The sequence below is a fragment of the Catharus ustulatus genome, chromosome 27, assembly GCF_009819885.2.
Source record: "Catharus ustulatus isolate bCatUst1 chromosome 27, bCatUst1.pri.v2, whole genome shotgun sequence".
In the NCBI taxonomy this organism is placed as follows: Eukaryota; Metazoa; Chordata; class Aves; order Passeriformes; family Turdidae; genus Catharus; species Catharus ustulatus.
In genome coordinates, this window is record NC_046247.1 from 4,535,620 (window position 1) to 4,550,649 (window position 15,030).

Genomic DNA, 15,030 nt, shown 5'->3' on the forward strand with positions numbered 1-15,030 from the left:
CTGGTTTAACAAAGGGTTTCCTCCCATCCCAAGGCATGAAGAATGAAGTGCGAGCAGTCAATAACTTTTTTTTACAGGGCGTCATTGCAACCAAAGTCACGCAACAGAACACCTGCTACATTTCCATCATGAACAAAAGTGAGATGCCCAGCTTCAATAATCTGGCCCGCCTGGCACAAGAGAGCAGGGTAAGATCCCAAAGGAGTAGCGGGTTTCTCAGCTAGGAGTTCACTGGACATTTCTTCATGCGCTTTTTCCTTCTTGGCAGGATGAGGTTGCCAGAAGTGGCAGGGATTTCTTTCTCTCAACACTAGTGGGGTTAGAGAATTTTCTCATAAGGAAGCTTTGCTGAAAGAAGAAAGGGGCTGCACCACTGCCTTCCTCCTCTTCTCTTTCTCTGATGTTGTTGAGCTCTGAATCTTGCTGGGCAAACCCTGTTTCTGAGGAGCCCTTCAAGGGGCTGGATTCTCTTGGCCTGCCAAGATCTCAACGTCATATGCCCACGATTCAGTCCCAAAGTGCCTTGGTCAGGCTCAGAACTTTGCACTGCAGCTGTTCTTGGCCAGACTCCCTTCTCCTTTGGGGCGCAAGACAGCGTCTCCCTCTTCCACAGCCTTTCCCCAAAGGGAATATGCCTAGCAGGAACCAGATTGCAGCACTGATCTTGCTGAATGCTGCTTTTTGTTGTTTAGAACCAGATCGGTTTTGGAAGACCACACAAGAAGATCACCTTTGTCGCCAATGGATTGGTCAACAACCTCAGCTCTTACGGATCAGATGTCTTCTCCATGTGCAGTGGACTCACCACCTACATGGCTTACTGAAGTTCACGGTGAGTGCAAGCAAAGGAATTCTAAGTGACCTGGCATTTGTTTCCCTGCTGGAACGGGCAATGCACAATGGCTGCTCTTCCACCTTGACTCACACACACACCGAGAGCTTCAGCAGTAGCACAAAGGGGTCAACGTCTTAGCAGATCCGCACTGGAGCAGGCATGGTGTCCCAGCTGCAACAAATGACCCGATTCAAACCCTTACAGCTCTTTCCTGGGAAGCTTAGGGAGGCTTCAGTTTGGGCCCCTGAGTGTTTCAGCTCACACTGAGCTCCCCGGCAATGCCCGGTCAAGGAAAAGGGTCGTACTAAGCACGGCTGTCCGTCAGGTCAGAGCTGCCCGAGGATTTGAATGGCAGCCAAGGTCTTAGGCATTAGCTCATGGGGTTTTCTTTCTTCCTTCCTTGCTTTCCAAGGACTCCAAGTGAATCTGGGATCATGCATTACCCTCGATGTCCTGAGAGTCGTGGATCTGCAGTACTGCACTGGCAATGGCAATGGACAGGTGAGAAAACCTTAGCCCTTACCTTTCTTGAACCAGATAGGGGGCCTTCAGAGCTGCTGCCCAAAGCCAGCCCTGATGCCCTTCTTGCCTGGCATCTCCTCTTTTGAGAGCTTCCTGCTTGAGGGTGCAGATGCTGAAACACAGCAGTTGGGTCAGCAGCGGTTTCCGTCCGGGACGTTATCGTGGATTAACTGTGGCCAGTGCTCTTGCACGTATCAGCGTCTAAAGGCACCAGATGACAGCTGTCAGATGCTGCAATCGTTCACCGAATGCTTAAAAAGATTTCTTACGGCATTTGCCCAACACCACAACCTTGATCCTGGGTCCTTTGCAAGAGGATGACGGAAGCGCAGGCGCTTCCTGGGGAGGCCATGGCGGGAGCAGCAATTCTTCCATTGTAGCTGGGATTTTTCAGAAGCGCTGGGGACATCTCTGGGATCCTTCAAAGGTGAAACGTCTTCTTTCCCTTGGCTTTTCAGTTTCCTCAGACTCCTGGTGGCCTCCACAACGGCACGCAAGTCATCATTGGTGGCCAGTCCCAAATCGTGACCATCAACAGGCAATGGCACGTGGCAATCATTGAGCAAAACACCATCAGCGGGTCCTTTAAAACCATCTGGAACTACAACACAGGTGAGTGGCAGGGACGCGGCTCTTTCCAAAAGTATCCAAGGAGACTGGCTCCTGGTCGAGCTGGCCCGGGGATGGTGTTTGTTTCCTTTTTCTGACCTGTGTTGAGTGCACAATTTCAGGCTGGAACTCTTGGGTACTCATTCCTGGTTTAACAAAGGGTTTCCTCCCATCCCAAGGCATGGAAGAATGAAGTGCGAGCAGTCAATAACTTTTTTTTACAGGGCGTCATTGCAACCAAAGTCACGCAACAGAACACCTGCTACATTTCCATCATGAACAAAAGTGAGATACCCAGCTTCAATAATCTGGCCCGCCTGGCACAAGAGAGCAGGGTAAGATCCCAAAGGAGTAGCGGGTTTCTCAGCTAGGAGTTCACTGGACATTTCTTCATGCGCTTTTTCCTTCTTGGCAGGATGAGGTTGCCAGAAGTGGCAGGGATTTCTTTCTCTCAACACTAGTGGGGTTAGAGAATTTTCTCATAAGGAAGCTTTGCTGAAAGAAGAAAGGGGCTGCACCACTGCCTTCCTCCTCTTCTCTTTCTCTGATGTTGTTGAGCTCTGAATCTTGCTGGGCAAACCCTGTTTCTGAGGAGCCCTTCAAGGGGCTGGATTCTCTTGGCCTGCCAAGATCTCAACGTCATATGCCCACGATTCAGTCCCAAAGTGCCTTGGTCAGCTCAGAACTTTGCACTGCAGCTGTTCTTGGCCAGACTCCCTTCTCCTTTGGGGCGCAAGACAGCGTCTCCCTCTTCCACAGCCTTTCCCCAAAGGGAATATGCCTAGCAGGAACCAGATTGCAGCACTGATCTTGCTGAATGCTGCTTTTTGTTGTTTAGAACCAGATCGGTTTTGGAAGACCACACAAGAAGATCACCTTTGTCGCCAATGGATTGGTCAACAACCTCAGCTCTTACGGATCAGATGTCTTCTCCATGTGCAGTGGACTCACCACCTACATGGCTTACTGAAGTTCACGGTGAGTGCAAGCAAAGGAATTCTAAGTGACCTGGCATTTGTTTCCCTGCTGGAACGGGCCAATGCACAATGGCTGCTCTTCCACCTTGACTCACACACACACCGAGAGCTTCAGCAGTAGCACAAAGGGGTCAACGTCTTAGCAGATCCGCACTGGAGCAGGATGGTGTCCCAGCTGCAACAAATGACCCGATTCAAACCCTTACAGCTCTTTCCTGGGAAGCTTAGGGAGGCTTCAGTTTGGGCCCCGAGTGTTTCAGCTCACACTGAGCTCCCCGGCAATGCCCGGTCAAGGAAAAGGGTCGTACTAAGCACGGCTGTCCGTCAGGTCAGAGCTGCCCGAGGATTTGAATGGCAGCCAAGGTCTTAGGCATTAGCTCATGGGGTTTTCTTTCTTCCTTCCTTGCTTTCCAAGGACTCCAAGTGAATCTGGGATCATGCATTACCCTCGATGTCCTGAGAGTCGTGGATCTGCAGTACTGCACTGGCAAGTGGCAATGGACAGGTGAGAAAACCTTAGCCCTTACCTTTCTTGAACCAGATAGGGGGCCTTCAGAGCTGCTGCCCAAAGCCAGCCCTGATGCCCTTCTTGCCTGGCATCTCCTCTTTTGAGAGCTTCCTGCTTGAGGGTGCAGATGCTGAAACACAGCGTTGGGTCAGCAGCGGTTTCCGTCCGGGACTTTATCGTGGATTAACTGTGGCCAGTGCTCTTGCACGTATCAGCGTCTAAAGGCACCAGATGACAGCTGTCAGATGCTGCAATCGTTCACCGAATGCTTAAAAAGATTTCTTACGGCATTTGCCCAACACCACAACCTTGATCCTGGGTCCTTTGCAAGAGGATGACGGAAGCGCAGGCGCTTCCTGGGGAGGCCATGGCGGGAGCAGCAATTCTTCCATTGTAGCTGGGATTTTTCAGAAGCGCTGGGGACATCTCTGGGATCCTTCAAAGGTGAAACGTCTTCTTTCCCTTGGCTTTTCAGTTTCCTCAGACTCCTGGTGGCCTCCACAACGGCACGCAAGTCATCATTGGTGGCCAGTCCCAAATCGTGACCATCAACAGGCAATGGCACGTGGCAATCATTGAGCAAAACACCATCAGCGGGTCCTTTAAAACCATCTGGAACTACAACACGGTGAGTGGCAGGGACGCGGCTCTTTCCAAAAGTATCCAAGGAGACTGGCTCCTGGTCGAGCTAGCCCGGGGATGGTGTTTGTTTCCTTTTTCTGACCGTGTTGAGTGCACAATTTCAGGCTGGAACTCTTGGGTACTCATTCCTGGTTTAACAAAGGGTTTCCTCCCATCCCAAGGCATGAAAGAATGAAGTGCGAGCAGTCAATAACTTTTTTTTACAGGGCGTCATTGCAACCAAAGTCACGCAACAGAACACCTGCTACATTTCCATCATGAACAAAAGTGAGATACCCAGCTTCAATAATCTGGCCCGCCTGGCACAAGAGAGCAGGGTAAGATCCCAAAGGAGTAGCGGGTTTCTCAGCTAGGAGTTCACTGGACATTTCTTCATGCGCTTTTTCCTTCTTGGCAGGATGAGGTTGCCACAAGTGGCAGGGATTTCTTTCTCTCAACACTAGTGGGGTTAGAGAATTTTCCCATAAGGAAGCTTTGCTGAAAGAAGAAAGGGGCTGCACCACTGCCTTCCTCCTCTTCTCTTTCTCTGATTTTGTTGAGCTCTGAATCTTGCTGGGCAAACCCTGTTTCTGAGGAGCCCTTCAAGGGGCTGGATTCTCTTGGCCTGCCAAGATCTCAACGTCATATGCCCACGATTCAGTCCCAAAGTGCCTTGGTCAGCTCAGAACTTTGCACTGCAGCTGTTCTTGGCCAGACTCCCTTCTCCTTTGGGGCGCAAGACAGCGTCTCCCTCTTCCACAGCCTTTCCCCAAAGGGAATATGCCTAGCAGGAACCAGATTGCAGCACTGATCTTGCTGAATGCTGCTTTTTGTTGTTTAGAACCAGATCGGTTTTGGAAGACCACACAAGAAGATCACCTTTGTCGCCAATGGATTGGTCAACAACCTCAGCTCTTACGGATCAGATGTCTTCTCCATGTGCAGTGGACTCACCACCTACATGGCTTACGAAGTTCACGGTGAGTGCAAGCAAAGGAATTCTAAGTGACCTGGCATTTGTTTCCCTGCTGGAACGGGCAATGCACAATGGCTGCTCTTCCACCTTGACTCACACACACACCGAGAGCTTCAGCAGTAGCACAAAGGGGTCAACGTCTTAGCAGATCCGCACTGGAGCAGGATGGTGTCCCAGCTGCAACAAATGACCCGATTCAAACCCTTACAGCTCTTTCCTGGGAAGCTTAGGGAGGCTTCAGTTTGGGCCCCGAGTGTTTCAGCTCACACTGAGCTCCCCGGCAATGCCCGGTCAAGGAAAAGGGTCGTACTAAGCACGGCTGTCCGTCAGGTCAGAGCTGCCCGAGGATTTGAATGGCAGCCAAGGTCTTAGGTATTAGCTCATGGGGTTTTCTTTCTTCCTTCCTTGCTTTCCAAGGACTCCAAGTGAATCTGGGATCATGCATTACCCTCGATGTCCTGAGAGTCGTGGATCTGCAGTACTGCACTGGCAATGGCAATGGACAGGTGAGAAAACCTTAGCCCTTACCTTTCTTGAACCAGATAGGGGGCCTTCAGAGCTGCTGCCCAAAGCCAGCCCTGATGCCCTTCTTGCCTGGCATCTCCTCTTTTGAGAGCTTCCTGCTTGAGGGTGCAGATGCTGAAACACAGCGTTGGGTCAGCAGCGGTTTCCATCCGGGACGTTATCGTGGATTAACTGTGGCCAGTGCTCTTGCACGTATCAGCGTCTAAAGGCACCAGATGACAGCTGTCAGATGCTGCAATCGTTCACCGAATGCTTAAAAAGATTTCTTACGGCATTTGCCCAACACCACAACCTTGATCCTGGGTCCTTTGCAAGAGGATGACGGAAGCGCAGGCGCTTCCTGGGGAGGCCATGGCGGGAGCAGCAATTCTTCCATTGTAGCTGGGATTTTTCAGAAGCGCTGGGGACATCTCTGGGATCCTTCAAAGGTGAAACGTCTTCTTTCCCTTGGCTTTTCAGTTTCCTCAGACTCCTGGTGGCCTCCACAACGGCACGCAAGTCATCATTGGTGGCCAGTCCCAAATCGTGACCATCAACAGGCAATGGCACGTGGCAATCATTGAGCAAAACACCATCAGCGGGTCCTTTAAAACCATCTGGAACTACAACACGGTGAGTGGCAGGGACGCGGCTCTTTCCAAAAGTATCCAAGGAGACTGGCTCCTGGTCGAGCTGGCCCGGGGATGGTGTTTGTTTCCTTTTTCTGACCGTGTTGAGTGCACAATTTCAGGCTGGAACTCTTGGGTACTCATTCCTGGTTTAACAAAGGGTTTCCTCCCATCCCAAGGCATGGAAGAATGAAGTGCGAGCAGTCAATAACTTTTTTTTACAGGGCGTCATTGCAACCAAAGTCACGCAACAGAACACCTGCTACATTTCCATCATGAACAAAAGTGAGATACCCAGCTTCAATAATCTGGCCCGCCTGGCACAAGAGAGCAGGGTAAGATCCCAAAGGAGTAGCGGGTTTCTCAGCTAGGAGTTCACTGGACATTTCTTCATGCGCTTTTTCCTTCTTGGCAGGATGAGGTTGCCAGAAGTGGCAGGGATTTCTTTCTCTCAACACTAGTGGGGTTAGAGAATTTTCCCATAAGGAAGCTTTGCTGAAAGAAGAAAGGGGCTGCACCACTGCCTTCCTCCTCTTCTCTTTCTCTGATTTTGTTGAGCTCTGAATCTTGCTGGGCAAACCCTGTTTCTGAGGAGCCCTTCAAGGGGCTGGATTCTCTTGGCCTGCCAAGATCTCAACGTCATATGCCCACGATTCAGTCCCAAAGTGCCTTGGTCAGCTCAGAACTTTGCACTGCAGCTGTTCTTGGCCAGACTCCCTTCTCCTTTGGGGCGCAAGACAGCGTCTCCCTCTTCCACAGCCTTTCCCCAAAGGGAATATGCCTAGCAGGAACCAGATTGCAGCACTGATCTTGCTGAATGCTGCTTTTTGTTGTTTAGAACCAGATCGGTTTTGGAAGACCACACAAGAAGATCACCTTTGTCGCCAATGGATTGGTCAACAACCTCAGCTCTTACGGATCAGATGTCTTCTCCATGTGCAGTGGACTCACCACCTACATGGCTTACGAAGTTCACGGTGAGTGCAAGCAAAGGAATTCTAAGTGACCTGGCATTTGTTTCCCTGCTGGAACGGGCAATGCACAATGGCTGCTCTTCCACCTTGACTCACACACACACCGAGAGCTTCAGCAGTAGCACAAAGGGGTCAACGTCTTAGCAGATCCGCACTGGAGCAGGATGGTGTCCCAGCTGCAACAAATGACCCGATTCAAACCCTTACAGCTCTTTCCTGGGAAGCTTAGGGAGGCTTCAGTTTGGGCCCTGAGTGTTTCAGCTCACACTGAGCTCCCCGGCAATGCCCGGTCAAGGAAAAGGGTCGTACTAAGCACGGCTGTCCGTCAGGTCAGAGCTGCCCGAGGATTTGAATGGCAGCCAAGGTCTTAGGCATTAGCTCATGGGGTTTTCTTTCTTCCTTCCTTGCTTTCCAAGGACTCCAAGTGAATCTGGGATCATGCATTACCCTCGATGTCCTGAGAGTCGTGGATCTGCAGTACTGCACTGGCAATGGCAATGGACAGGTGAGAAAACCTTAGCCCTTACCTTTCTTGAACCAGATAGGGGGCCTTCAGAGCTGCTGCCCAAAGCCAGCCCTGATGCCCTTCTTGCCTGGCATCTCCTCTTTTGAGAGCTTCCTGCTTGAGGGTGCAGATGCTGAAACACAGCGTTGGGTCAGCAGCGGTTTCCGTCCGGGACGTTATCGTGGATTAACTGTGGCCAGTGCTCTTGCACGTATCAGCGTCTAAAGGCACCAGATGACAGCTGTCAGATGCTGCAATCGTTCACCGAATGCTTAAAAAGATTTCTTACGGCATTTGCCCAACACCACAACCTTGATCCTGGGTCCTTTGCAAGAGGATGACGGAAGCGCAGGCGCTTCCTGGGGAGGCCATGGCGGGAGCAGCAATTCTTCCATTGTAGCTGGGATTTTTCAGAAGCGCTGGGGACATCTCTGGGATCCTTCAAAGGTGAAACGTCTTCTTTCCCTTGGCTTTTCAGTTTCCTCAGACTCCTGGTGGCCTCCACAACGGCACGCAAGTCATCATTGGTGGCCAGTCCCAAATCGTGACCATCAACAGGCAATGGCACGTGGCAATCATTGAGCAAAACACCATCAGCGGGTCCTTTAAAACCATCTGGAACTACAACACAGTGAGTGGCAGGGACGCGGCTCTTTCCAAAAGTATCCAAGGAGACTGGCTCCTGGTCGAGCTGGCCCGGGGATGGTGTTTGTTTCCTTTTTCTGACTGTGTTGAGTGCACAATTTCAGGCTGGAACTCTTGGGTACTCATTCCTGGTTTAACAAAGGGTTTCCTCCCATCCCAAGGCATGGAAGAATGAAGTGCGAGCAGTCAATAACTTTTTTTTACAGGGCGTCATTGCAACCAAAGTCACGCAACAGAACACCTGCTACATTTCCATCATGAACAAAAGTGAGATACCCAGCTTCAATAATCTGGCCCGCCTGGCACAAGAGAGCAGGGTAAGATCCCAAAGGAGTAGCGGGTTTCTCAGCTAGGAGTTCACTGGACATTTCTTCATGCGCTTTTTCCTTCTTGGCAGGATGAGGTTGCCACAAGTGGCAGGGATTTCTTTCTCTCAACACTAGTGGGGTTAGAGAATTTTCCCATAAGGAAGCTTTGCTGAAAGAAGAAAGGGGCTGCACCACTGCCTTCCTCCTCTTCTCTTTCTCTGATTTTGTTGAGCTCTGAATCTTGCTGGGCAAACCCTGTTTCTGAGGAGCCCTTCAAGGGGCTGGATTCTCTTGGCCTGCCAAGATCTCAACGTCATATGCCCACGATTCAGTCCCAAAGTGCCTTGGTCAGCTCAGAACTTTGCACTGCAGCTGTTCTTGGCCAGACTCCCTTCTCCTTTGGGGCGCAAGACAGCGTCTCCCTCTTCCACAGCCTTTCCCCAAAGGGAATATGCCTAGCAGGAACCAGATTGCAGCACTGATCTTGCTGAATGCTGCTTTTTGTTGTTTAGAACCAGATCGGTTTTGGAAGACCACACAAGAAGATCACCTTTGTCGCCAATGGATTGGTCAACAACCTCAGCTCTTACGGATCAGATGTCTTCTCCATGTGCAGTGGACTCACCACCTACATGGCTTACGAAGTTCACGGTGAGTGCAAGCAAAGGAATTCTAAGTGACCTGGCATTTGTTTCCCTGCTGGAACGGGCAATGCACAATGGCTGCTCTTCCACCTTGACTCACACACACACCGAGAGCTTCAGCAGTAGCACAAAGGGGTCAACGTCTTAGCAGATCCGCACTGGAGCAGGATGGTGTCCCAGCTGCAACAAATGACCCGATTCAAACCCTTACAGCTCTTTCCTGGGAAGCTTAGGGAGGCTTCAGTTTGGGCCCCGAGTGTTTCAGCTCACACTGAGCTCCCCGGCAATGCCCGGTCAAGGAAAAGGGTCGTACTAAGCACGGCTGTCCGTCAGGTCAGAGCTGCCCGAGGATTTGAATGGCAGCCAAGGTCTTAGGCATTAGCTCATGGGGTTTTCTTTCTTCCTTCCTTGCTTTCCAAGGACTCCAAGTGAATCTGGGATCATGCATTACCCTCGATGTCCTGAGAGTCGTGGATCTGCAGTACTGCACTGGCAATGGCAATGGACAGGTGAGAAAACCTTAGCCCTTACCTTTCTTGAACCAGATAGGGGGCCTTCAGAGCTGCTGCCCAAAGCCAGCCCTGATGCCCTTCTTGCCTGGCATCTCCTCTTTTGAGAGCTTCCTGCTTGAGGGTGCAGATGCTGAAACACAGCGTTGGGTCAGCAGCGGTTTCCGTCCGGGACTTTATCGTGGATTAACTGTGGCCAGTGCTCTTGCACGTATCAGCGTCTAAAGGCACCAGATGACAGCTGTCAGATGCTGCAATCGTTCACCGAATGCTTAAAAAGATTTCTTACGGCATTTGCCCAACACCACAACCTTGATCCTGGGTCCTTTGCAAGAGGATGACGGAAGCGCAGGCGCTTCCTGGGGAGGCCATGGCGGGAGCAGCAATTCTTCCATTGTAGCTGGGATTTTTCAGAAGCGCTGGGGACATCTCTGGGATCCTTCAAAGGTGAAACGTCTTCTTTCCCTTGGCTTTTCAGTTTCCTCAGACTCCTGGTGGCCTCCACAACGGCACGCAAGTCATCATTGGTGGCCAGTCCCAAATCGTGACCATCAACAGGCAATGGCACGTGGCAATCATTGAGCAAAACACCATCAGCGGGTCCTTTAAAACCATCTGGAACTACAACACGGTGAGTGGCAGGGACGCGGCTCTTTCCAAAAGTATCCAAGGAGACTGGCTCCTGGTCGAGCTGGCCCGGGGATGGTGTTTGTTTCCTTTTTCTGACCGTGTTGAGTGCACAATTTCAGGCTGGAACTCTTGGGTACTCATTCCTGGTTTAACAAAGGGTTTCCTCCCATCCCAAGGCATGGAAGAATGAAGTGCGAGCAGTCAATAACTTTTTTTTACAGGGCGTCATTGCAACCAAAGTCACGCAACAGAACACCTGCTACATTTCCATCATGAACAAAAGTGAGATACCCAGCTTCAATAATCTGGCCCGCCTGGCACAAGAGAGCAGGGTAAGATCCCAAAGGAGTAGCGGGTTTCTCAGCTAGGAGTTCACTGGACATTTCTTCATGCGCTTTTTCCTTCTTGGCAGGATGAGGTTGCCAGAAGTGGCAGGGATTTCTTTCTCTCAACACTAGTGGGGTTAGAGAATTTTCCCATAAGGAAGCTTTGCTGAAAGAAGAAAGGGGCTGCACCACTGCCTTCCTCCTCTTCTCTTTCTCTGATTTTGTTGAGCTCTGAATCTTGCTGGGCAAACCCTGTTTCTGAGGAGCCCTTCAAGGGGCTGGATTCTCTTGGCCTGCCAAGATCTCAACGTCATATGCCCACGATTCAGTCCCAAAGTGCCTTGGTCAGCTCAGAACTTTGCACTGCAGCTGTTCTTGGCCAGACTCCCTTCTCCTTTGGGGCGCAAGACAGCGTCTCCCTCTTCCACAGCCTTTCCCCAAAGGGAATATGCCTAGCAGGAACCAGATTGCAGCACTGATCTTGCTGAATGCTGCTTTTTGTTGTTTAGAACCAGATCGGTTTTGGAAGACCACACAAGAAGATCACCTTTGTCGCCAATGGATTGGTCAACAACCTCAGCTCTTACGGATCAGATGTCTTCTCCATGTGCAGTGGACTCACCACCTACATGGCTTACGAAGTTCACGGTGAGTGCAAGCAAAGGAATTCTAAGTGACCTGGCATTTGTTTCCCTGCTGGAACGGCCAATGCACAATGGCTGCTCTTCCACCTTGACTCACACACACACCGAGAGCTTCAGCAGTAGCACAAAGGGGTCAACGTCTTAGCAGATCCGCACTGGAGCAGGATGGTGTCCCAGCTGCAACAAATGACCCGATTCAAACCCTTACAGCTCTTTCCTGGGAAGCTTAGGGAGGCTTCAGTTTGGGCCCCGAGTGTTTCAGCTCACACTGAGCTCCCCGGCAATGCCCGGTCAAGGAAAAGGGTCGTACTAAGCACGGCTGTCCGTCAGGTCAGAGCTGCCCGAGGATTTGAATGGCAGCCAAGGTCTTAGGCATTAGCTCATGGGGTTTTCTTTCTTCCTTCCTTGCTTTCCAAGGACTCCAAGTGAATCTGGGATCATGCATTACCCTCGATGTCCTGAGAGTCGTGGATCTGCAGTACTGCACTGGCAATGGCAATGGACAGGTGAGAAAACCTTAGCCCTTACCTTTCTTGAACCAGATAGGGGGCCTTCAGAGCTGCTGCCCAAAGCCAGCCCTGATGCCCTTCTTGCCTGGCATCTCCTCTTTTGAGAGCTTCCTGCTTGAGGGTGCAGATGCTGAAACACAGCGTTGGGTCAGCAGCGGTTTCCGTCCGGGACTTTATCGTGGATTAACTGTGGCCAGTGCTCTTGCACGTATCAGCGTCTAAAGGCACCAGATGACAGCTGTCAGATGCTGCAATCGTTCACCGAATGCTTAAAAAGATTTCTTACGGCATTTGCCCAACACCACAACCTTGATCCTGGGTCCTTTGCAAGAGGATGACGGAAGCGCAGGCGCTTCCTGGGGAGGCCATGGCGGGAGCAGCAAGTCTTCCATTGTAGCTGGGATTTTTCAGAAGCGCTGGGGACATCTCTGGGATCCTTCAAAGGTGAAACGTCTTCTTTCCCTTGGCTTTTCAGTTTCCTCAGACTCCTGGTGGCCTCCACAACGGCACGCAAGTCATCATTGGTGGCCAGTCCCAAATCGTGACCATCAACAGGCAATGGCACGTGGCAATCATTGAGCAAAACACCATCAGCGGGTCCTTTAAAACCATCTGGAACTACAACACGGTGAGTGGCAGGGACGCGGCTCTTTCCAAAAGTATCCAAGGAGACTGGCTCCTGGTCGAGCTGGCCCGGGGATGGTGTTTGTTTCCTTTTTCTGACCGTGTTGAGTGCACAATTTCAGGCTGGAACTCTTGGGTACTCATTCCTGGTTTAACAAAGGGTTTCCTCCCATCCCAAGGCATGGAAGAATGAAGTGCGAGCAGTCAATAACTTTTTTTTACAGGGCGTCATTGCAACCAAAGTCACGCAACAGAACACCTGCTACATTTCCATCATGAACAAAAGTGAGATACCCAGCTTCAATAATCTGGCCCGCCTGGCACAAGAGAGCAGGGTAAGATCCCAAAGGAGTAGCGGGTTTCTCAGCTAGGAGTTCACTGGACATTTCTTCATGCGCTTTTTCCTTCTTGGCAGGATGAGGTTGCCAGAAGTGGCAGGGATTTCTTTCTCTCAACACTAGTGGGGTTAGAGAATTTTCCCATAAGGAAGCTTTGCTGAAAGAAGAAAGGGGCTGCACCACTGCCTTCCTCCTCTTCTCTTTCTCTGATTTTGTTGAGCTCTGAATCTTGCTGGGCAAACCCTGTTTCTGAGGAGCCCTTCAAGGGGCTGGATTCTCTTGGCCTGCCAAGATCTCAACGTCATATGCCCACGATTCAGTCCCAAAGTGCCTTGGTCAGCTCAGAACTTTGCACTGCAGCTGTTCTTGGCCAGACTCCCTTCTCCTTTGGGGCGCAAGACAGCGTCTCCCTCTTCCACAGCCTTTCCCCAAAGGGAATATGCCTAGCAGGAACCAGATTGCAGCACTGATCTTGCTGAATGCTGCTTTTTGTTGTTTAGAACCAGATCGGTTTTGGAAGACCACACAAGAAGATCACCTTTGTCGCCAATGGATTGGTCAACAACCTCAGCTCTTACGGATCAGATGTCTTCTCCATGTGCAGTGGACTCACCACCTACATGGCTTACAAAGTTCACGGTGAGTGCAAGCAAAGGAATTCTAAGTGACCTGGCATTTGTTTCCCTGCTGGAACGGCCAATGCACAATGGCTGCTCTTCCACCTTGACTCACACACACACCGAGAGCTTCAGCAGTAGCACAAAGGGGTCAACGTCTTAGCAGATCCGCACTGGAGCAGGATGGTGTCCCAGCTGCAACAAATGACCCGATTCAAACCCTTACAGCTCTTTCCTGGGAAGCTTAGGGAGACTACAGTTTGGGCCCCGAGTGTTTCAGCTCACACTGAGCTCCCCGGCAATGCCCGGTCAAGGAAAAGGGTCGTACTAAGCACGGCTGTCCGTCAGGTCAGAGCTGCCCGAGGATTTGAATGGCAGCCAAGGTCTTAGGTATTAGCTCATGGGGTTTTCTTTCTTCCTTCCTTGCTTTCCAAGGACTCCAAGTGAATCTGGGATCATGCATTACCCTCGATGTCCTGAGAGTCGTGGATCTGCAGTACTGCACTGGCAATGGCAATGGACAGGTGAGAAAACCTTAGCCCTTACCTTTCTTGAACCAGATAGGGGGCCTTCAGAGCTGCTGCCCAAAGCCAGCCCTGATGCCCTTCTTGCCTGGCATCTCCTCTTTTGAGAGCTTCCTGCTTGAGGGTGCAGATGCTGAAACACAGCGTTGGGTCAGCAGTGGTTTCCGTCCGGGACTTTATCAGGGATTAACTGTGGCCAGTGCTCTTGCACGTATCAGCGTCTAAAGGCACCAGATGACAGCTGTCAGATGCTGCAATCGTTCACCGAATGCTTAAAAAGATTTCTTACGGCATTTGCCCAACACCACAACCTTGATCCTGGGTCCTTTGCAAGAGGATGACGGAAGCGCAGGCGCTTCCTGGGGAGGCCATGGCGGGAGCAGCAATTGTTCCATTGTAGCTGGGATTTTTCAGAAGCGCTGGGGACATCTCTGGGATCCTTCAAAGGTGAAACGTCTTCTTTCCCTTGGCTTTTCAGTTTCCTCAGACTCCTGGTGGCCTCCACAACGGCACGCAAGTCATCATTGGTGGCCAGTCCCAAATCGTGACCATCAACAGGCAATGGCACGTGGCAATCATTGAGCAAAACACCATCAGCGGGTCCTTTAAAACCATCTGGAACTACAACACGGTGAGTGGCAGGGACGCGGCTCTTTCCAAAAGTATCCAAGGAGACTGGCTCCTGGTCGAGCTGGCCCGGGGATGGTGTTTGTTTCCTTTTTCTGACCGTGTTGAGTGCACAATTTCAGGCTGGAACTCTTGGGTACTCATTCCTGGTTTAACAAAGGGTTTCCTCCCATCCCAAGGCATGAAAGAATGAAGTGCGAGCAGTCAATAACTTTTTTTTACAGGGCGTCATTGCAACCAAAGTCACGCAACAGAACACCTGCTACATTTCCATCATGAACAAAAGTGAGATACCCAGCTTCAATAATCTGGCCCGCCTGGCACAAGAGAGCAGGGTAAGATCCCAAAGGAGTAGCGGGTTTCTCAGCTAGGAGTTCACTGGACATTTCTTCATGCGCTTTTTCCTTCTTGGCAGGATGAGGTTG

The 15,030-nt window shown here is 51.0% G+C and overlaps 1 protein-coding gene across 1 annotated transcript; it reads left to right on the forward strand.

Moving 5' to 3' along the window:
- Positions 1–3,785: 3,785 nt before the first annotated feature.
- LOC117007759 lies at positions 3,786–15,025 on the forward strand. Its single transcript, XM_033081089.1, has 24 exons — positions 3,786–3,821; positions 3,927–4,079; positions 4,300–4,410; positions 4,914–5,052; positions 5,466–5,554; positions 6,033–6,185; positions 6,406–6,516; positions 7,020–7,158; positions 7,572–7,660; positions 8,139–8,291; positions 8,512–8,622; positions 9,126–9,264; positions 9,678–9,766; positions 10,245–10,397; positions 10,618–10,728; positions 11,232–11,370; positions 11,784–11,872; positions 12,351–12,503; positions 12,724–12,834; positions 13,338–13,476; positions 13,890–13,978; positions 14,457–14,609; positions 14,830–14,890; positions 15,021–15,025. Exons 1-24 carry the CDS (start codon positions 3,786–3,788, stop codon positions 15,023–15,025), a joined length of 2,715 nt encoding a protein of 904 aa, XP_032936980.1.
- Positions 15,026–15,030: the final 5 nt, after the last annotated feature.

Coding starts and splice junctions, on each gene's coding strand:
- LOC117007759 (XM_033081089.1), top strand. CDS start 3,786: ATGACGGAAGCGCAGGCGCTTCCTGGGGAGGCCATG. Junction 7,661..8,138: donor CTGGCAATGGCAATGGACAG/GTGAGAAAACCT, acceptor TTGGCTTTTCAG/TTTCCTCAGACTCCTGGTGG. Junction 11,371..11,783: donor CATGGCTTACGAAGTTCACG/GTGAGTGCAAGC, acceptor TTGCTTTCCAAG/GACTCCAAGTGAATCTGGGA.